Here is a 21,042-nt window from a genome sequence, read left to right on the forward strand (position 1 = left end):
ATTTTTTCAGAAGGAAAAGGCTAGATCTACCACGCTGAATACAATGACATTGTTACTCCCGCTTTTTGCACAGGCGCAGTGCAAGATTTCTCAGAGCACGCCTACGCGCATGTTTTCTCCCCTTCTCTTTCCACTTTCCTCTCTCTCCCTTTTTTCCGCTTTCCTTTGCCGCTCCCATCACTGGGTCTTGCAGTCTTTCCGTCAGCCCGCTTATGTCTCTCCTTCCGACCCTCCATCCCCCTCCCTACCTATCCCCCTCCCCCTTCCTTTTCCGTCTGGAGCAGGCGGCAGTTTGCGCATGCGAATTAAGTGGACAGCCCCGCTCTTTGTCCCCATCTGTCGTTCACACGAACTCAAACCTTTCGCATTCAGTAGCCAATACGGTTGAAGAAATGGCGGAAAACCGATTCCGCCTTTGGAGATAAACCTTGATTGGCAACTCAGGTAACCAATGAAGAACACCATTTTGTACCCCTTGGGAGGCACCGAGCTCCGTCGTCTCGTTTCCGGCGGTCGCGCGCTCTTTTCTCGGGACGGTAGAGGCCGTGTAGCGTCGCCGTTACTCTGAGGAGAGAACAGTCGGTAGAGGGTGAGTTTTGGGACGACTTAGTTCTTCTTTGGGTGGGGAGTAGGATTTCCTGCGACAAGAGGCTAGGGCGAGGCTAGGTTTGGAGGGAGGTTGGCCGTTCGTTCCAAGGCCCCTTGAGGCCTTGTCCCCGCCGCCGCACGGCGTCCTCAGCCCACCCGCAGGGGCCCATCGCTCTAAGCTCGCTTTGCTTTCTTGTTTGACTGGCTCCCGTTGCCTTTCCCGCTCCGTTTCTTTATGCGACTCGTCTTCGAATCCGAGTTCTGTCAGTAAGTTCCCCGGCCTTTTACCCGCCCTGGGCCTGAGGGTGTGGGGTCTATTATCCGAGAGCCCTGAAGTCGCTGCTGGAGGAGGAGGCGCTTTGCCGGCGCTCCTCCTCTCAGCCTCGCGAGGCCATTAATTCAGAATGAGAAGTGCCGTCCCCCCCACCCCCAGCGATGTTTCTTTGTCAAAACTCTAAGCTGGGAAGTTCATCTCCTAGTCCAGACCCCGCGGTTTTCCTAATCAGGTTCTTTTTTTTTTTTCTTTTTTTTTCTTTTTAAGTCTTGTTGCCTAGCTACTCGACCCGTTTACAGCATCACTTTTTAAAAATGAAAATTAATTTCATGGATTTCCTATTGGGTATTTTCCCCTTGGGGGAACTTGTTGTCCCCTGAAACCTTTCTTTGTGTTCTTAACAGAGAAATTGAGATTAGGGAGGATTTGGGAGGCACTTTATCTTCAGCCAAAGTTGAGGTAGGTGTAGGGGGTAGGATTGCCAGGTAAAACACAGGACGCCCCGTTAAATTTGGATTTCACATAGGAAACAAATTCTTTTTAGCATGCGTTGCTTGGGCTTTATACTAAAAGATCATTTATCTGAAATTCAAATTTAACTGTATATTGTGTATCTTTATATTGTAAATCTGGCTAGATTTATACTGTGTGTTTGTGCAACTTCCTTGTTAATAAATGAAAGGTCCTAAGAAACACTTAGAAAAGTACCTTACCATGTCAGTGCATTGTACAGCTTTCAGGCAAGTTCATATCCATGCAGCCATCTAGGTCAGTAGATGTTTACCAGTTTTCCCCCACAGGTTCCACTTACAAAGTTGATCCTTTTCCTGAAAATGGATTTCAGATATGTATGGTGTAGTGTTTGGTCTTATACCTAAACCACATTTGTGCAACTGTATTGTGTCCAATAGCCCCAGTCTTTCTAAATCAGCAGTACGTATTTTCTCTCAAAAGTCCTTATCTGAGTTAGTCATTGGGACACGTAAGTAGACAAATCCTTGATGCTGATCTTTGTGCTTAGTTCTCAGAGGCCCAATGGTTAGGGGGCAGTGAATTTATTGCTCACAAGAGATTTCTGCAGTTAATTCCAAATTCTGTTGGTGGTCATCATCAGAAATAAGTGACAGGGCCAGTACTTAACTGAGTACTTGGTACTTTCCGGACACTGTTTTAAGTGATTTATACGATATTATTTAGTCTTCACCATTGAATGCCTTCTTGGGAAAGAATAAACTGGAGGGAAAATTATAAAGATTAGCATTGTGGAGACATTTATTCAAAAACACTAAGGTAAGCACTTTGGTTGTAAAAAATGATTTTTCCTAGAATCCAAAAGAGAGGAGGAAGCATGTAAATTAATGACATTTGTCTAACTAGAGCACCAATCAAATGTAGGAATAGGGATAGTGGTTCCCAGCAGGAACAAATGCTTGCTGTGGTCAGGATCTCATTTTAGTCCTTAAAGGAACTAGCCCTGTGAAGTTGCTGTTGTTACCATCTTCTTATAGGTGAGTAAACTGAGGCTCAGAAGTTAGGTGACATGGCTAGTCAGTTTGTTGGACCCTAAACTTTGAAATCAAGCTTTGATTAGTAAGCTTGCATCATTGTGCTGAGTATGAGCTTTAGAGTTAAATAGATGTGAGTTCCACTCCTTGCTCCACATTTGAGTGACCTTAGATGGGCATCAGTTTTCTTATCCGGGAGAGTAATAGTTTTGAGCATTAAGTGAGATAATGCAGACTTAGTACAGTGCCTGGCATATAGTGGTTGGTAAATATCTGGTATTATCATCTCAACTACCAGGCTCCACTTTCTAAAACCAAAAATAATCTCCCTTGAAGTTTAATCTTAAGTGGTTTAGAACATGCTAGCATTTTATCCTCAAGGAAGCAGATCATTTCTTAGAAGTTGTAAAATGGTTTTTCTGAAATGGAGTGGTGAGGTTTGGTTAGGATGTAAATACAGAGTTTTTAATATTTGTTTTGAATAGATCTCTATGAGAATTTTTATTGATGTGTAATATAAATCCATAATGTAAATTGTGTAATATTTTATATATATATATATAATGTAATGTGTAATTTAATCCACAATATAGTGGATTTCTGAATGGGATGCAAGATACTGAGGTTGGGGCCACTGAATCCCAAACTAAAGACTGGAAGGGAAAAAAAAAACCAGTTTCCTTGCATTCTAGCCAGGGGTAAGAAGGTAAGAGGACCTAGTTGGAGAAATGGCTGTGAAGATAACTCAAGTTTCTGCGATAGGCCAATTTGGAGTCGGGGAAGAGGGAGGTGTTTAATAGCTGGGACTCAAATAGAGATCTGATTCTAATGCCCACCTAACCTAAACCCCAACTGTTGCTGGAGTAGACTTTATAAATTTTTATGTTATAATATCCTATTTTTACAAACATGATTTCCCTTTTTTAGAGGAAACAGTGCTGCACTATGCGGTAAGAGTCACAAAAATAGGTTCAATTCTAATTTTAAGAATTTATTATAAGGAAATAATTTAGAAAAGCAATAAGCAAGAAGATACTGCAGCATTATAATAGGAAAAAGCTGAAAACAATCTAAATGTCTCATAGTTTAGTAAATTAGTGTATATCCACATGGACTTTGTATAGCTGTTAAAAATTATACTGACACTAAAAGTGAAGAAAAACTGAATATACAATGGTAAATTATAACTGCATTATATTGAAATGATACTGTATGTTTTGGAAGCTAAATAAGTAAAAATCGAAATTGTAGGAGGAATATTTACTCATGGATGTGTTCCAAGATTTAGCTATGAACATGGTTTATATGTAATGTTGAAAAACTAGGAACAACCCAAGTGTCCAACACAATAGGTGCTTGGTTGATGGCTAAATACTATGTCCATTAAAAATTAATGTATAAGATTTGGGGGTGCCTGGGTGGCTCAGTTGGTTAAGTGTCCCACTTCGGCTCAGGTCATCATCTTACACACAGTTGGTGTGTTCAAGCTCCACGTCGGGCCCTGTGCCGACAGCATGGAGCCTGGAACCTGCTTTGGATTCTGTGTCTCCCTCTCTCTCTGCCCCTCCCCCACTTGCACTCTGTCTCTGTCTCAAAAATAAACATTAAAAAAATTTTTTTTAAATTTTTTTTTCAACGTTTATTTATTTTTGGGACAGAGAGAGACAGAGCATGAATGGGGGAGGGGCAGAGAGAGAGGGAGACACAGAATCGGAAACAGGCTCCAGGCTCCGAGCCATCAGCCCAGAGCCTGACGCGGGGCTCGAACTCACGGACCGCGAGATCGTGACCTGGCTGAAGTCGGGCGCTTAACCGACTGCGCCACCCAGGCGCCCCCCAAAAAAATTTTTTTAATTAATGTAGAAGATTTAGCGATATAAAAGTTGTTTATTGTGTAATAAAGTAGAAAAGGCAGGTTGCAAAATAGTCTATAATATACAAATATGTATATGTACAATGACTGGAAGGGTAAATGTTGACTATTTTCTAGTGGTGGGTCTTTGGATTTTTTTTTTTTATTTCTAAGTTTTCTATATTAAAGTTATGTTTTGTAATAGATGCCTTATTAATGAGAAACATAAGATTGATGAAATGATATAAATAAGATTCAAGTCTTGGCTTAAATGTCAACTTTCCAGTTAGACTTCTCTCACAGATGTATTTAAAATTTCAGTCTAGGGGTACCTGGGTGGCTCAGTTAACCGGGTTAAGTGTCCAACTCTAGATTTTGGCTCAGGTCATGATCTCACGGTTGGTGAGTTGGGCTCCACGCTGGCAGTGGGGAGCCTGCTTGGGTTCTCTCTCTCTCTGCCCTTTCCCAGTTCACTTTCTCTTTCAAAGTAAATAAACTTTCAAAAAAGTAAATAAAATTGCAGCCTTACTTCCTTTTTAAAATGTTTACTTTGAGAGAGAGTTCACACTCATGCAGGCAAGCAGGGGAGGGGAGAGAGAGGGAGAGAGAATCCCAAGCAGGCTCCACCCTGTTGGGCAGAGCCCAACTAGGGGCTCAATCTCAGGATTTGTGAGTTCATGACCTGAGCCAAGATCAGGAGTCAGATGAAATCAAGAGTCAGACACTTAACTGACCGAGCCACCCAGGCACCCTGCAGTCTTATCCCTTTCACTTCCTATCCACTCCCCCCTCTCATTTTTCTTTATTTTCCAGTAGTACTTATTTTTTATTAAGTACTATATAATTATGTGTATTTTGTCTTACTAGAAGGTAAGCACAACTGAAGTCAAGAATCTTTGCTTTATTCATTGATGCGTCCCAAGCACCTATAATAGTGCCTAGCAAATAGTAAACATTCAGTGAATATTTGTCGGGTGAGTTAGTGAAATATATTTCAATTTGTGTGTGTGTATACATATATATATGTATATATGAAAACTGGTCAATAACGTATAAACAGGACAGTTTTCATTTTGCTTACCTTCTGTTCTTGTCTACATTTATTTATTTATTTATTTATTTATTTATTTTTAATTTAGAGAGTGGGAGCAGGGGAGAGGGGCAGGGGAAGGAGGGAGAGAGAAAGAGTGAGAATCCTACGCAGGCTCCACACAAAGCATGGAGCCCAACATGAGACTCGATCCCACAACCTGGGATCATGACCTGAGCTGAAACCAAGAGCTACCCAGGTTTCTCATTCATATCTTTGAAAAAAAGATACCCTTTTCCTCTTTATTAAACCTTTCCCTTTTAAAACATCAAACATTTTTCTTGTTTACATAGTCTTCATTATTTTTAATGCTGTATAACATTCCATTGAATAGATGTACCATAATTTATTAAAAACCATACCTCTATTTTTTTTTAATTTTGGGTATTTTAAGTCATTTTGTTACTGTAAAGGTCATTGAAGTGACTATTTCATGGATGTGGTTTTTAAATTTTAAAATTATATTCTTAGGATAACTTTCTAGGAGTAGAACTTCTTAAGTTACAGAATATTAACATCTTGATAGCTCTTTTTTTTAATGTTTATTCATTTTTGAAAGAGAGAGAGAGAGCAGGGGAGGGGCAGAGAGAAAGGGAGACAGTTTCCAAAGATGGCTCTGTGCTGACGACAGAAGGCCCAATGGGGGGCTTGAACTCACAAACTGAGAGATCATAACCTGAGCTGAAGTTGGACGCTTAACCGACTGAGCCACCCAGACACCCCAACATCTTGATAGCTCTTATTATTGTCTTACAAAACAATTTGTGGATATAGAATTTGATAATTGTTGTTTCTAGTTTTGGCGGGATATGATGAAATATATCAGGAAAGTTTTTATATACATAAAGTATTGTCATGTATCCATCATCCAAAATCAATAGTTATCAAGACATTGTCACATTTTCTTTGAGAAATAGTTTTCTTTATTTTAAAGGATTCATATCATGGAAACAACAAGTATTCATGACAAGGTCCTTCTCCACATCTTTCCTTCAGCTAAACTCTGACTAAAAGGTCTTGTGTTTAGGGGGAAGGATTGAGGATTGGCTTTTTCCTTTAATTACTGGAGAACTGTCCTTGAATGAGGAAGATGGTTCTCAGCTTGTTAACTAGATCAATTAGAAAATTTCCATTTTAAAACCAACTTGTGAATTCAGTCTGGATTGTACCAGGAATTTTCATTTTGTTTTCTTTTTTATCTTACATTGATTTTTTTAGATGAGATTTAAAATTACAATTGTATATTCATCTTTTTGTATTGCTTTCATTGCTTTAGTAGTCCTTTATCTTTCTATTGTGATTAATAACAGTAATTACTGAGTGCTTACCAAATTCCAGTACTGAACTAGTGTTTTCACATATTTATGAATGCTCCTAGCCATCTTGAGAGGTAGGTATTTTTATTATCCCCTTTATAACAGCTTAAGGAATTTGTGAAGAAGTAATTTACTAAGTAGTACATAGCTGTTAAGTATTAGGACCATGCTTCAAATCTAACTCCACAGTTCATACTTTTTCTGCTGTTGATTCCACAATATCTACTATAGGCTAGGACTGTGCAGTGTGCTGGAGAACAAGATTTACTACTAGTTCTTGTCCTTGTGGTAACTAGAATCTATTTCATTGTGTTTTAATATTATGATAGGGCCATTTTTTAGGGGATGGCTTCTTTGAGGAAAGTAGCTTCCAATTAATGTATAGAATTAGTGAACTGGAAGTTTCCTCCAGTTACTCTCGTGAACCTGTTCTCATTCAGTTCTTGTCTAGTTTCTGTGTGCAACATAACTGCTAATGTCTGGTGGTTCTTAGATTTTTGAATGGTACTCCTTTGCTATACTTGTTCAACATACCCGGTTGTTTGAATCTGGCAAAAGCCAGGACGTCAGAGATGATTTGTGACATTATGTCATCAGGAAGGTGACTGATAAGCCCTGATAATGTTTGACGGTCCACATTTTCCTTTTAGGGTGCAAAAATGCAGAGCAATAAAACCTTTAACTTGGAGAAGCAAAACCATACTCCAAGGAAGCATCATCAGCATCACCACCAGCAACACCACCAACAGCAACAGCAACAGCCACCACCGCCACCAATACCTGCAAATGGGCAACAAGCCAGCAGCCAAAGTGAGTTCACACTTGTAAGTGGGTAGTTTTAGATTAGTGTCTTGAGATTATAAGAATAAGCCTTTGTGGCACACCTTTGTTCTTCTTTTCCCTACTTATCTCCTAATACTTCTTAGGATAGAAAAAGGGTGATTCTCTGAAACAAGGAGCAGACGTGTTGGATAGCAGATGAGTACAAGTTGCTGTGCTGTGTTGGCGTAGTCTACTGCCAAACAGATGTGTCTGTATTTTACCTCAGAGCTTGGTTCTTAGAGGTAATCATCAGATGACTGGTAGTTAGAAAATATAGAGCAAGCCTTTAATGGAAAAGAAGGCTGGTACTGAGTGTTATACTTTTAGCCTGGGGTCTGTACCAGCCTGTTTTTAATCAGAGTAACCATTCTTTAAAGGCACGTTCCCACTCATTTAGCCAACTTTGAGCACCTATTGTGTGCCTCTAACACTAAAACCAGCCTACCCGTCTTTTATTTCCGGAAATTCCTACAAAGAATACTGTTTCCTAACTCATTTCCTTTCATTCCATTAACCTAAGCATGAAAGAATGGGAGCTGTTAAGGTTATGAAGATTGGTTAAAAAAAACGGTTATGAAGATTGGTGAGAGATTGGGAAAATGGAGCAATTATGTTTTAAATTTAAAAAGCTGATCCCTACTGACATAAGTCTCCTTGACTTGCTTAATTTTCCCTTTGACCAATAGATCCCATATTGTCTTTCTGTCTCTGACTTAATCTGGGTGGCTCCTGGCCCATAGTAGTGCCATTGAGTCCTCTCAGATGTCTGCATACTGCTTTCACATTTTAAGGTACAATTTACTGATGAGTGGTTAGTGGATACATTGCATTGGGAAATGGTGTTTGACTTCTCTACAGCAGTTAGGTTTAGTAATCTGGGAGCAGTTGTAGCTCTGAGAAAGTGACTGTAGATCTCTTTGTCCAATCCTTTGAGTGACTGTATGTCTTCTCTCAGATGAAGGCTTGACTATTGACCTGAAGAATTTTAGGAAACCAGGAGAGAAGACCTTCACCCAACGTAGCCGGCTCTTTGTGGGCAATCTTCCTCCTGACATCACTGAGGAGGAGATGAGGAAACTATTTGAGAAATACGGGAAGGCAGGCGAAGTCTTCATTCATAAGGATAAGGGCTTTGGCTTTATCCGCTTGGTGAGCAACCATGGGTTTTTAGAATGTGTGCTCTAAAAGGTGGGGAAACTGGGGAATGATGGGCTTGGAAAATTAGACAGTGGAAACAATTCTCAGATGGTCTGTTTGTTAAATGTTTATAGTTGGAGTTGGTAGCACAGGACAGAAAATGCAGATTTTGTTTTTATTTTTCCTCATAGGTTTTTGCTTTGTTTCAAGGACAACATAGGTTTATTTGCCTTGGACGCTAAAACTAAAGTATGCCTGTTGGAACTTTTTAATTGGTAAATTTCAAACATATAGAAGTAGACAGAGTAGTATATGAACCTATACATACTTAATGCCCAGCTTCAATAATTATCAACTCATAGTTTATCTTAGTAATGATTAGGGTTTATATAATTTCTTTGAAAAGTTCTTACATAGGACTTTTTAAAATCACGAGGGGACAATTTTATTTGTATCTTATTTTTAAAAAATTTTTAAGTTGTGCTAAAAAAGGTTATCATAACCATTTTTAACTAGATCTTTTTTCATAAAATCTGATTTAATTAGGAAACATGTTTAAGTGTATAGGGGGAATCTTTTCTAGACATTATCTACATAAACAAGGAACATGATATGCTAGCAAGGTTATTAGAAGTGGCGGTTAGAACTAATTTCCATTCTAGATCTACCACTAACAAGAGTATATGGGCAAGTCATTTTCTCTGGGACTCAAGGTTCCTCTTTAGTAATATAAGAGGGGGTTCCTATTAGGGTTTGTGGTTCTAAAAAGGTCTTGTAGAGGTCATACATGATTCTCATTAAACTTGTATGTAGCTAGCTGAAATTAAAATATTCTGGCTACTATTTTAAGGGTAGGTTTTAAGCTCATCATTGTCCCACTGATCTATTACCACTTGGGAGAATAACCTATGATACTGATGACCATGTAAGTAGTATTTACTTCTAGAATTCCCAATCGATTTATTGCAAGGCTATCAGAACAGTTAGGTTTATCTATTTATTATCCAAAGATTTATCTGAAACCTAGCTCTATTCTTTCAGTACTATCAAGGTTCCTTTATATGTGTGTTGTCAAGGTTTTAGGGGGGGGAGGCATTTTGTTTTGAGCTATGCTACTTTAGACTCTCGATGGCTGTGATGTGGTCTTTGTCAAAACTGAGTTATTCTGATGTCTGTCTGCTTCCTAGGAAACACGAACCCTAGCAGAGATTGCCAAAGTAGAGCTGGACAACATGCCACTTCGTGGAAAGCAGCTGCGTGTGCGCTTTGCCTGCCATAGTGCATCGCTCACGGTCCGAAACCTTCCTCAGTATGTTTCTAACGAACTGCTGGAGGAAGCTTTTTCTGTGTTTGGCCAAGTGGAAAGGGCTGTAGTCATCGTGGATGATAGAGGAAGGCCCTCAGGAAAAGGCATTGTTGAATTCTCAGGGAAGCCAGCTGCTCGGAAAGCTCTGGACAGGTGCAGTGAAGGCTCCTTCCTGTTAACCACGTAAGTAGGGGTTGCTTTTAGAAATAGAATTTAGATTGCTACTTCTTTCAGTGGTATGGAGAGTTAGCCCCTAGGAACCATGTTCTTATGTTCACTTAAAGACTTTGGATACTACTTCAGCTCTCTAGTAGGGTTTTCAGTGTAAAATTAATGAAAATAGTATGAGGATTAAGAAACCTTGCAGGGGAGCCTGGGTGGCTCAGTCAGTTAAGTGCCCAACTCTTGATTTTGGCTCAGGTTACGATCTCCTGGTTCATGAGATCAAGTCCCATGTCCACGCAGAGCCTGCTTGGGATTCTTTCTCCCGTTCTCTGCCCCTTCCCCCTACACATTCTCTTTGTCTCTCAAAATAAATAAATATTAAAAAAAACCTTTTAGTAGGTTGTCATTTAGTCAGCGTTAAATCTCCCTTTACCTTGAAGTCTTAGAACTCCAAAAAGTTGGGGCACCTGGGTGGCTCAGTCGGTTAAGCATTCAACTTTGGCTCAGGTCATGATCTCACTGCTTGTGGGTTTGAGCCCCGTGTCAGGCTTTGTGCTGACAGCTCAGACCCTGGAGCCGGCTTCAGATTCTGTCTCTGTCTTTCTGCACTTCCCCTGCTTGCTCTCTGTCTCTGTCTCTCTCTCAAAAATAAAATTTAAAAAGTAATAAAAAGAGTTCTGAAAAGTTGTTTTGTGCATGCAAAACACATGTGCATGTATTTATTCCAAGTGATTATCTGGTATTCTCTAGATACTGGATATTTAGGCTGTACTTAAGTATCCTATTTACTTTGAACATCTTTGAGGCTATATTCAGAGATCTAAAGCTTGACTCCATCCTTTCAATCCCAGATTCCACATAATGCCATCAAAAGACCTTGGTTACTTGGGGCTTGGTGTAAAAACCCCTTCAGAAATATGTTTAATTGTTCAGTCCTGACCCCTGACTGGTTTGCTGTGCCAGTGACCGGTGTAGAGAGGAAGCCTGGTATAGGGTATAATTTGATTAATGCTGAGCTGCTTGCTTCCAGATTTCCTCGGCCTGTGACTGTGGAGCCCATGGACCAGTTGGATGATGAAGAGGGACTTCCAGAGAAGCTGGTTATAAAGAACCAGCAATTTCATAAGTATGTGGTCCCATCACTTCCGTGTTAGGTGTTTGTCTATTCTTAAGGAAGCTTGTAAAGGGATGTATAAAAGAGGCAGGTCTTTGCTATATGTATTCACTGGCAATGGCCCTCAGGAGGAATGCAGTGCTTAGTTGGGGGAATCTTTGACAGAGTTTTAATAGCCCAGGAACTTTGTCTATAGGGAGCGAGAACAGCCACCCAGATTTGCACAGCCTGGCTCCTTTGAGTATGAGTATGCCATGCGCTGGAAGGCACTCATTGAGATGGAGAAGCAGCAGCAGGACCAAGTGGACCGCAACATCAAGGAAGCTCGTGAGAAGCTGGAGATGGAGATGGAGGCTGCTCGCCATGAGCACCAAGTCATGTTAATGAGACAGGGTGAGTATAGGCCTGTAAGTCTTAAACCTAGAACAAGAACAAAATGGCTTTTTTCAGAAGGGTCTTTGTATCATTCAGTAGAAAAAGGCCTAAACCTCTGCTTTTATTCTCTGAAATATTTTGTTGATCTTGGTAGTCAAATGAGCTTGGAGATGTGGCAGAGAATACTGGATTCTATGGAGAAAGAAATCATACGTTTGACTTCATTTTTGGAATCTGGATAGCTCAGATGACCACTCAGGGATTATATATCCCCTTTGCTTTCTGGATCTTTATTTATGGAAAATTATTGGGTCTGTATGAGGAGAATGAAGAATACTCTAAATTAGTCTATTGTTTTTCTAGATTTGATGAGGCGTCAAGAAGAACTCCGGAGGATGGAAGAGCTGCACAACCAAGAGGTGCAAAAACGAAAGCAACTGGAGCTCAGGTAACTAACTCTCAAACCCTTTTTTTCTGATCCCTCTAAAAGGTAATGTCTCATTACTGTTTCCTACCACCGTGCTACCTCATGCATTTGTAAATGTGTTGGCAAATATTTCCTGGCTGCTTCTCAAGTTCTCCCTTTGGATGGGAAATGTTTTGGCTGCCCATGGTTCTAGGAATTATCCAGAGCTGCACTAAAGGTAAAGCAGCTGAGTGCCGATCTCATGAGGCTCCTTTGTGAAAGAACTTGCTTTAGGGCTGGACACATTTACAGTGAATTTTTTGGAAAGCTATGATAGTTTTCAGTAGGCTCTTAATTTCCTTGGCTGAGTCCCTGTTAAGATAATCTGCTCAAGTTCTGGAATGTCTCTGCCTAAATATCTTGGTGACTCTCTGTAGGCAGGAGGAAGAGCGCAGGCGCCGTGAAGAAGAGATGCGGCGGCAGCAGGAAGAAATGATGCGGCGACAGCAGGAAGGATTCAAGGGAACATTCCCTGATGCGGTATATCTCCCGTGTGCCCATGATGTGCCAGGGCAGTCCTGATATGACAGACCCACCAAATGTCCACTTGGACTTTAAAATATTACAGGTTATGAGCAGTTTTTGTATTTTATGAAACTCCTCTTTTAGAAGAATTCATAGGAAGGAAAGATAAGGTTTGAAGAGGAGTTCTTGTCTCATAGGCAATTTAGGATGAAGAGCTGGGGCCAGTGTATACTGTTTAGACTCAGTGACTGCCCAATGAGAGCTGTCCAGTCCTATAGCAGCCTTGACTAGCTCTCTGGTGTCCTTGGAGTTGTTGCACATACTGGGGTCCTAGAAGAAATCAACTGTCTTTCCCCTTGGCTTTTACCTCTCCTTTTGTTCCTAATAGGGGACTCTGACTTGAGTCCTTGTAGGTCTAACCTTGAACCCACTGCACAACTAGCAAGGAGATATTGGTTTTCCTCAGCTTGGTCTCCGTGTACTTGGAACATGTTGATCACTCTATCTGCTTCCCTTAGTGTGTGTCCTCAGTATATTGTGAATGGTAGAATGCAGTGCTGTCTTGGACTGTCTTGAGTATTTCTTTTTTTTCAGAGAGAACAGGAGATACGGATGGGCCAGATGGCCATGGGAGGTAAGGACTTACGAGATTAATGGTTCTGATTTTCTTTTTTGTTTCATTTCTGGTAAACTATGTAGCTTCTCGGACATTGTCCAGATTTAAGGGGCTGACATTTCTGGGAGCATCGTTTTTGGGTGGGGTAACGTGTCCTTAGCTCAGAGGTCTTGTTGAATTGTTTCCTCTCGCACAGAGATTGACAATCTCTGTCTCCTGTACTGATCACACTGCTCTGCTTTAGGTGCTATGGGCATAAACAACAGAGGCGCCATGCCCCCTGCTCCAGTGCCAGCTGGTACCCCAGCTCCTCCAGGACCTGCCACTATGATGCCAGATGGAACCTTGGGATTGGTAATAAACTGTGGAGCCTTACAGTAATTGTAAATGATGATAGGAGAAAGGACTTTGCTTTCAAAGTCCCTGTCTGCCACAGTTTTGCTATTTTTAAGACCACTGTTTTCCATTAAATGTAATCTCAAGGTCTTGATTTGAACAAACCCATTCTCAAACTATACTTTGTCTAGGAGTTAAGTAAATGCCTTCTGTTTAGTTGCTACCTTGGGTTAATGGGTTTGTTGTTTTTTTTTTTGGAGGGAAGGCAATGAAACTTAGGTATTATCACATAAAATAGATGTAAATCCACAAGGCTTTATGGCTCATACAGTCCTGAATTAATAGTCATAGCATCAGAATTTTAAAACTGGATGGCTTAATGTTGCCGAAGAATGATGGCATGTCCTTGTTCATATACTTAGTTCAGGAGAAAAGACTTAACTAGAAATTATTCAACCTGGGAATTCAGGATGTAATATTATTTAGTCAATAGGAATAGGGATAAAAAGATAAGGGTAGGATAGTTGGGTGGGTCTGTAATTCAGACAGCCTTCTTTTCAGGGATATCCACTTGAGTTCTTTATTTTTTAATGTTTATTTTGAGAGAGTGCATGAGTAGGGGAAGGGCAGAGAGAGAGAGAGCATCCCAAGCAGGCTCTGCATGGCGCAGATCTAGACATGGGGCTCCATCCCACAAACCGGGAGATTATGACCTGAGGTGAAACCAAGAGTTGGAAACTTAACCGGCTCAGCCACCTAGGTGCCCCAAGGATGTCCACTGGGATTTTAAACAGGTTTAGTCACCCCTAGCACATCAAGAGCTTTGAGTAGTTGGGGGTGCCTGGGTGGCTCAGTTGGTTGAGCATCGACTTCGGCTCAGGTCACAATCTCACGGTTCGTGAGTTCAAGCCCCACATCAGGCTTGCTGCTGTCAGTGCAGAGCCTGCTTTGGATCCTCTCCCCCTCTCTCTCTCTACCTCCCCCACTTGTGCTCTCTCTCTCTCAAAAATAAACATTTAAAAAAAGAGCTTTGAATAGTTGAGTGGAAATGGCCTTCAGGGGAGGTATTACAGATGAGTGGGAAGCTTGGGGCATAGGTTCTATTGTAACATTGCTCTCTTTTTCTCTTAAAAGACCCCACCAACAACTGAACGCTTTGGCCAGGCTGCTACCATGGAAGGAATTGGGGCCATTGGTGGAACCCCTCCTGCGTTCAACCGTGCAGCTCCTGGAGCTGAATTTGCTCCAAACAAACGTCGCCGATACTAATAAAAATTTCAGTGTCTAGTTTCCCAAAAACCCTTAAAAGAAAGACCCTTTTTGGACTAGCCAGAATTCTGCCCTGGAAAAAGTGTTAGGGATTCCTCCCAATAGTTAGGTCTTCCTTGCCTGTACTACTCTAAGGGAGTATGCTGGAGGCTGAGGGCAAGGGAGGGGCGATAAAATTTAACAAATCAGTTCTGTGTGGTATATCGTCTAACTAATTGATTCTGTGTGGTGCATTCCTGAAGTCTCCTGTGATTGTTGAGGGCCTGGGGGGGGACCATGACAAAATGGATCCAGTTAGACCCCCTGTTAGTCTTGATCATTCCATTCTTTGTCCATCCTGTTCTATTTGCTTTCTCATTCTTAAACCCTCCAACCCCAGAGACACTGCCACATACACCACAAAAACAAACATCCCCCAATGACCTTAGCCCCATTGCTCCACTTGGCAGGTGGGAATTCAGGCAAATGTCCACAGAGGTCACAGACCACATACATACGGTTCTGTTATATCCCATATATTACCCCTTCGTGTCCTAAGGAAGACATTTTCTCTTAGAGATTTTCATTTTAGTGTATCTTTAAGAAAAATCTTGTGTTAAGTTGCCTCCATCTTTTTTCTTGGGTAAGGGTAACCCAGGAATGGCCCTTTTGTGTCTATGATGTTGCTGTTCACAGCTTTTCTTGATAGGCTAGTACAATCTTGGGAACAGAGTTGCTGTATGCTGAAGGTCGGACAGTAGCTCTTAGCCTTGCCTATCTTAGGTAGTTACGCTGTGCATTTTTTTATTGGTGTACCATGTTTGATTTGTCCCTGATATCTTTGGAGTTTTTCTGAGAAATGGAGCAGTAATGCAGCATCAACTTATTAAAATACATTTTAAGCCTTTTAATTTTCTGTGCTATTTTTGAAAGGGAATGGAGGGAGGGGCGTTCTGACTCGAGCTGAGCAAAGGCTAAGCCTTTATCACCTTTTGCTCAAAAGTATGAATCCATTTAGGCAAACTTGGGGAGGTTGGATGCATACTATGGCTTAAGTGGTTGACAAAGATTGGTGCTATTGGCGGTACATAGACGCAATGAGGATGACAAGAAAGCTACTGCTTTGAAGGAGGAAGAAAGTGAGCTGGAGGAACTGGGGTACCTTCATTGAGCTGAGAGGGGTCTAAAAATTGGGATTCATTTCTGAGCAGCTGCTGGCATGTCAGAGGCTTGGAATCGGCCTGGTAAATCTAAAACTGTCTCAGCAGTGGTTAGCTGACCTCACCCAAGTTCCAAGCCTTACTCTGCTTGATCCTTTTTTCTTGAGCCTCAGAGCTAAAATGCTCCTGAGCTCCTTCTGATTGGTTGAGAAGACCAATTGAAGTTCCCTTGCCCATGTTAGGAGGTGTACGCCTCCTGAACTAAAGATAGAAACAGCTGGCCCTTCCAGGCAGCTAAAAGCCTCCAGACTAAGAGGTGTTTCCCACTCGTCAGCCAGACTCCTTGAAATACCCTTTGAGTAATTCTACCAACGTCCTCCATGTCTCTATTCTGCCATAACAAAGGCTGTGGGCAGCACTTTGACCCCAATGCAAACCTTCCTGGTGAGTAATCCTGACTGTGCCAGGGGTTTCTGTGAGTGCTGGGGGAGTGGTCAGCTGTGGGCAGCCCATTAAGAGAGTAGAGAAATTTGAGTATATCTACCCTAGTTTAATTGGTGTGGGTGATCTTCAATCTTTACTTATTTCTTTTTATTCTAAAGAAAACCCATGAGCATATAAATCTGGGGGAGAGATAAGAAGGGATAGTTGGTATAGTTGCCCTTCTTTGATCCTTCTGCTGGTATCCACAGATTCCTGTTGCCATCACCCTGGGGTCCCAATCTTCCATGATGCACTTAAGGTGAGGAGTAGCAAGGGGGGACAGTAAGAACATTTCCCAAAGGAAATCTACCCGGGAATCTGAGCTGCGCTGGGTCTTTCGTTATCAGGGTTGGTCCTGCTGCCGGAAGCGAACTGCAGATTTCTCTGAGTTCTTAAACATCAAGGTAAATTATTTACTTCCTTGGATTCTGCCCCTAATAGAAGGATTCTATACCTAATCCTTCTCTCCTTATCTATACTAGGGCTGTACTGTGGGACCACACTGTGCTGAGAAGCTCCCTGAGGCCCCTCAACCTGAGGGGCCTGCCACAAGCAGTTCACTTCAGGAGCAAAAACCTCTGAATACGATTCCAAAGTCAGCAGAGACTTTGCGTCGGGAGAGGCCCAAGTAAAGAGGAGGAGGTCCCTGGGTTTTTCCTACATTTCTGGAGCTTCCTAGAAGTGATTGACGGGTCACTGGGGTTTGGGGACTAGGGGTGTGAGGAGGGCCAAGTGTCAGGGCTTTGTGTATATTTTAGATCTTAAGGGGAAATTTGTGTCCAGAGTACTGTCCTTTGCTTTAAGTTTGGTATGGGGTGATGGGATAGGTAGTTAGAGTCAACAGGGTATCTAGCCCCTCACAAATACATACTTAGTTATAATACAAGGGGGATTGTTGAGAATGACTTGATTTATTTTTATTTTTGGAAAAAAAGCTTTTTTTTAAATTAAAATTTATTTTTTTTTAAACATTTATTTATTTTTGAGACAGAGAGAGACAGAGCATGAACGGGGGAGGGTCAGAGAGAGGGAGACACAGAATCTGAAACAGGCTCCAGGCTCTGAGCTGTCAGCACAGAACCCGACGCGGGGCTCGAACTCACGAACTGTGAGATCATGACCTGAGCCGAAGTCAGACGCTTAACCGACTGACCCACCCAAGCGCCCCAAATTTATTTATTTTGAGAGAGAGAGGAGAGAGAATCCCAAGCAGGCTCCATGCTGTCAGCGCAGAGCCCAGCATGGGGCTCGAATTCACGAACCATGAGATTATGACCTGAGCCAAAATCAAGAGTTGGACGCTTAACCAATGGAGCCACCAGGGTGCCCCTTGGAAAAAAGCTTTGAAATGAGTTTTACATCAAGAAAAAGATGTAGTGTTGGCAGCTATGAGGCTTCAGAGAATAGTTTTCTGGAAGAAGTATGAGCAACAGAAGAAAGTCATGTTAGGTCCACAATTAGGGAAGGATGAGGATATGATACAGTTCTGCAGAGAAATGTTAAATTTTTAAATTTTTTTTTTTCAACGTTTATTTATTTTTGGGACAGAGAGAGACAGAGCATGAACGGGGGAGGGGCAGAGAGAGAGGGAGACACAGAATCGGAAACAGGCTCCAGGCTCTGAGCCATCAGCCCAGAGCCTGACGCGGGGCTCGAACTCACGGGCCGCGGGATCGTGACCTGGCTGAAGTCGGACGCTTAACCGACTGCGCCACCCAGGCGCCCCGAGAAATGTTAAATTTTTAAAGCAACTGAGTAGATGGGAAAGAAAAGCCCTAGGGATTCCCCCAAGGTTCAGGGACTTGGGATGTACACAAAGAAAAAAAAAAAAAAACTGGCGATGGAGTTGCTACCCAACTTTTCCAATCCTGCCCCACTTTCACCAGACTTTGACACCATTACCACTGGTGGGAGTGTTGGACCTGTTGATCATAGTTAATGGGTCAGAACTAAATCACTCCACCTATAACCCCTAGGTCAGAGTTACCTCCAAAGCTGCTTCCGCTAAATATATCCCAAGCCCTGGAAATGGCATTGGAACAGAAGGAATTAGACCAAGAACCTGGAGCAGGTAAGTAGGTCATTAGTAGGACAGGCTGTGCAGACTGGGATATAGTGAAAGTGGCAATTAGGTGGAGGGAATGGATAGGTTCTGACTCTGTTTCCCTTGCCCAGGACTTGACAGTAGTCTGATCTGGAGTGGTTCCAGCTGCCAGAATCCAGGATGTGATGCTGTGAGTGAGAGCTTATAGGGGGCACAAGCATGTGGCCGAGAAATCCTGTACCTGGGATGACTGGGTATAGATATGAGGCTGTGTGGGGTATACTTTAGGATGACCTAATTATTTTCTTGATTCTCCTTTATCCATCTTAGGTTTACCAAAGCCCTGAGAGTGATGCTACTCCATGTACCTACCACCCAGGAGCACCTCGATTCCATGAGGGGTGAGAGAGGGGACTGGGTGGCCTATGAGACAGGTTTCTCCCAATGTTGATCATAAGGTGGGAGTTAGGGCTCATGGCAGAGGGGAGGAGATTCAGTTGAATTATCTTCCCACCTCAGGATGAAGTCCTGGAGCTGCTGTGGCATCCAGACCCTGGATTTTGGGGCATTCCTGGCACAGCCAGGATGCAGAGTTGGTAGGCATGACTGGGGGAAGCAGGTAAGCTCCAACTTTCCCGAACTTTTGATTAGAACCAAATTCCGGAAATAACTTTCCCTCGTATACCAGATAAAATTCTTTTCCTTATCCTCAACAGCCCAGAGGCTTTGCAATATGAAGTAGTAGTAATCTTTTTGGATTCCGTGTCTCTTCTCTAGACACACTTGAGACCTCCCCTTGGGTTAAGACTTCATTCTTTTTTTTTTTTTTTTTTTTTAATTTTTTTTTTTCGACATTTATTTATTTTTGGGACAGAGAGAGACAGAGCATGAACGGGGGAGGGGCAGAGAGAGAGGGAGACACAGAATCGGAAACAGGCTCCAGGCTCTGAGCCATCATCAGCCCAGAGCCCGACGCGGGGCTCGAACTCCCGGACCACGAGATCGTGACCTGGCTGAAGTCGGACGCTTAACCGACTGCGCCACCCAGGCGCCCCAAGACTTCATTCTTACCACCCACATTTCACATCTTCTCTTTAGCTGCCAGCATCTTGCCGTCATGATTGGCACCAGACAGATTCCTTAGTAGTGGTGACTGTGTATGGCCAGATTCCACTTCCTGCGTTCAATTGGGTGAAGGCCAGTCAAACTGAGGTGAGGAATGTCTGATGCTGGATGGGAGGCTGGTGGATTGGATGCTATTACAATTTTACAGGCAGAGTTGCTGTGTGCAGTTAACATGTGGGCTCCATAGTTCCCTGAGAGGAAGGTAGAGCTGGTAGATCAGGGCTGTCTGGCTGACCTGTTGATGTAGGGATCACACCTCTGGCGTGGTTCTCTGTTGTAGTAACTTGTTCTGACCTTCTGAGACTGTTACTACCCCTGTAATTCTTCTCTCTCAGCTTCATGTCCACATTGTCTTTGATGGTAACCGTGTGTTCCAAGCACAGATGAAGCTCTGGGGGGTAAGTGAAGATAAGGGGCACAGGAGGGGGAGGAAGATGGGGTAAAAAGAAGGACCAGACTGGAATGAATAGAGGGTGTCTTGAGGGAAGGAATTATAGTGGGAAAGTGGAGGTTTTCTCTTCATTTGCTTTGATATTCTCTCACTCTCCCCCTCTCCCTCCCTTTTTTCTCCCCCCTCCTCCTCCTCCCGTTTCTTTCCTCTTTCTCTCTTTCTTACTGTATTGTTTTATTCCTCCCCGTCTTGTTTTCCACACCTTACATTTGTTTATTTTTCTTCATCATTCATCACCACCCCACCCTGACCACAAACCCTCATTTTCTCTTTCTTCTGTGTTCCTCTATCTTTTCCTCCTCCTCAGGTCATAAACGTGGAGCAGAGCTCTGTCTCCTTGATGCCATCTCGGGTTGAGATCTCCTTGGTCAAGGCTGACCCAGGATCCTGGGCCCAGCTGGAGCACCCTGATGCACTAGCTGAGAAGGCTAAGGCAGGGACTGGGTTAGAGATGGATGAGGAAGAATCTGAGGATTCAGATGATGATCTGAGCTGGACAGAGGAGGAGGAGGAGGAGGAAGCGATGGGGGAATAGTGACACCAGTCAACTATCTAGATAGGACCTCAGTGGTTCCCTTAGAATGTCAGAGACCAGGATATGGTTGGCCATGTCCTGTTGTTATTGAGCAGCAGCAGGCTGAAGGAGGGGAGAACAAAAGTGTCCAAACCGTGCTGTTTTTTCCCTTAAATAAATCTCGTATTCTGCAGTTTTACATAGTGTCGTTCTCTCACCTCACTACCTGAGATTTTATTCATCCCCCCCCAACTTCTGTGTGTGTTTAACACACGTGTGTGAAAACAAGCACATGCACAGTCAACCTGTTCTTTATAATCACCGGGTAATCTACTGAGTACTTACTGTATGCCCAGTTGTGTGTTAGGTGGTTTAGAGCTATCTGAGAAACAGAAAGCTTGTTTACTCCTCTCAGGAAAATTATAGTCTGGCCGACAGGCTAATCTATATGAAATATTAAAAAACATCAAGTAGTTTAGCTGAGTGTTAACTTGTACAGTACAATTATTAAGAGCTGGAGGAGTTGAGAGTGGAGCGATTAATGTGGACTGCATTAGAAAGAGAGAGCTCCGTGGAAGAACATTTTTTAA

The 21,042-nt window shown here is 42.4% G+C and overlaps 2 protein-coding genes across 15 annotated transcripts in view; both read left to right on the forward strand.

Moving 5' to 3' along the window:
* Nucleotides 1-80: 80 nt before the first annotated feature.
* NONO (non-POU domain containing octamer binding) lies at nt 81-15,586 on the forward strand. Of its 2 annotated transcripts, none has more exons than XM_043570845.1 (11): nt 81-444; nt 7,276-7,435; nt 8,403-8,596; nt 9,772-10,073; nt 11,086-11,181; nt 11,366-11,562; nt 11,908-11,992; nt 12,388-12,490; nt 13,070-13,109; nt 13,336-13,445; nt 14,562-15,586. In XM_043570845.1, the coding sequence occupies exons 2-11, from the start codon at nt 7,285-7,287 to the stop codon at nt 14,694-14,696; spliced, it is 1,413 nt and encodes a 470-aa protein (XP_043426780.1). In that variant the 5' UTR covers nt 81-444; nt 7,276-7,284; the 3' UTR covers nt 14,697-15,586. The 2 variants fall into 2 exon arrangements, with proteins under 2 accessions (XP_043426780.1, XP_043426779.1); XM_043570844.1 differs by having other exon boundaries at nt 321-589.
* A 120-nt stretch (nt 15,587-15,706) lies between these two features.
* Nucleotides 15,707-21,042, forward strand: part of ITGB1BP2 (integrin subunit beta 1 binding protein 2) — a 30,790-nt gene continuing 25,454 nt past the window's right edge. For 7 of the 13 annotated variants that reach the window (XR_006295743.1, XR_006295744.1, XM_043570851.1 and 4 more), the window contains exons 1-10: nt 15,707-16,279; nt 16,528-16,577; nt 16,666-16,722; nt 16,801-16,946; nt 18,295-18,389; nt 18,494-18,552; nt 18,693-18,763; nt 18,882-18,981; nt 19,461-19,574; nt 19,823-19,885. Coding sequence is in view for 10 of the 13 variants with exons in the window: in XM_043570851.1 (XP_043426786.1) it covers nt 16,216-16,279; nt 16,528-16,577; nt 16,666-16,722; nt 16,801-16,946; nt 18,295-18,389; nt 18,494-18,552; nt 18,693-18,763; nt 18,882-18,981; nt 19,461-19,574; nt 19,823-19,885 (819 nt within the window). In the remaining 3 variants the exon portion in view is untranslated. Of the gene's footprint in view, nt 16,280-16,527; nt 16,578-16,665; nt 16,723-16,800; nt 17,000-18,294; nt 18,390-18,493; nt 18,553-18,692; nt 18,764-18,881; nt 18,982-19,460; nt 19,575-19,822; nt 19,886-20,245; nt 20,650-21,042 lie in introns of those variants that run through there. The other 6 variants (XR_006295745.1, XM_043570850.1, XM_043570853.1 and 3 more) reach the window with 4 other exon arrangements.

The sequence above is a fragment of the Prionailurus bengalensis genome, chromosome X (genome assembly GCF_016509475.1).
Source record: "Prionailurus bengalensis isolate Pbe53 chromosome X, Fcat_Pben_1.1_paternal_pri, whole genome shotgun sequence".
NCBI lineage: Eukaryota > Metazoa > Chordata > Mammalia > Carnivora > Felidae > Prionailurus > Prionailurus bengalensis.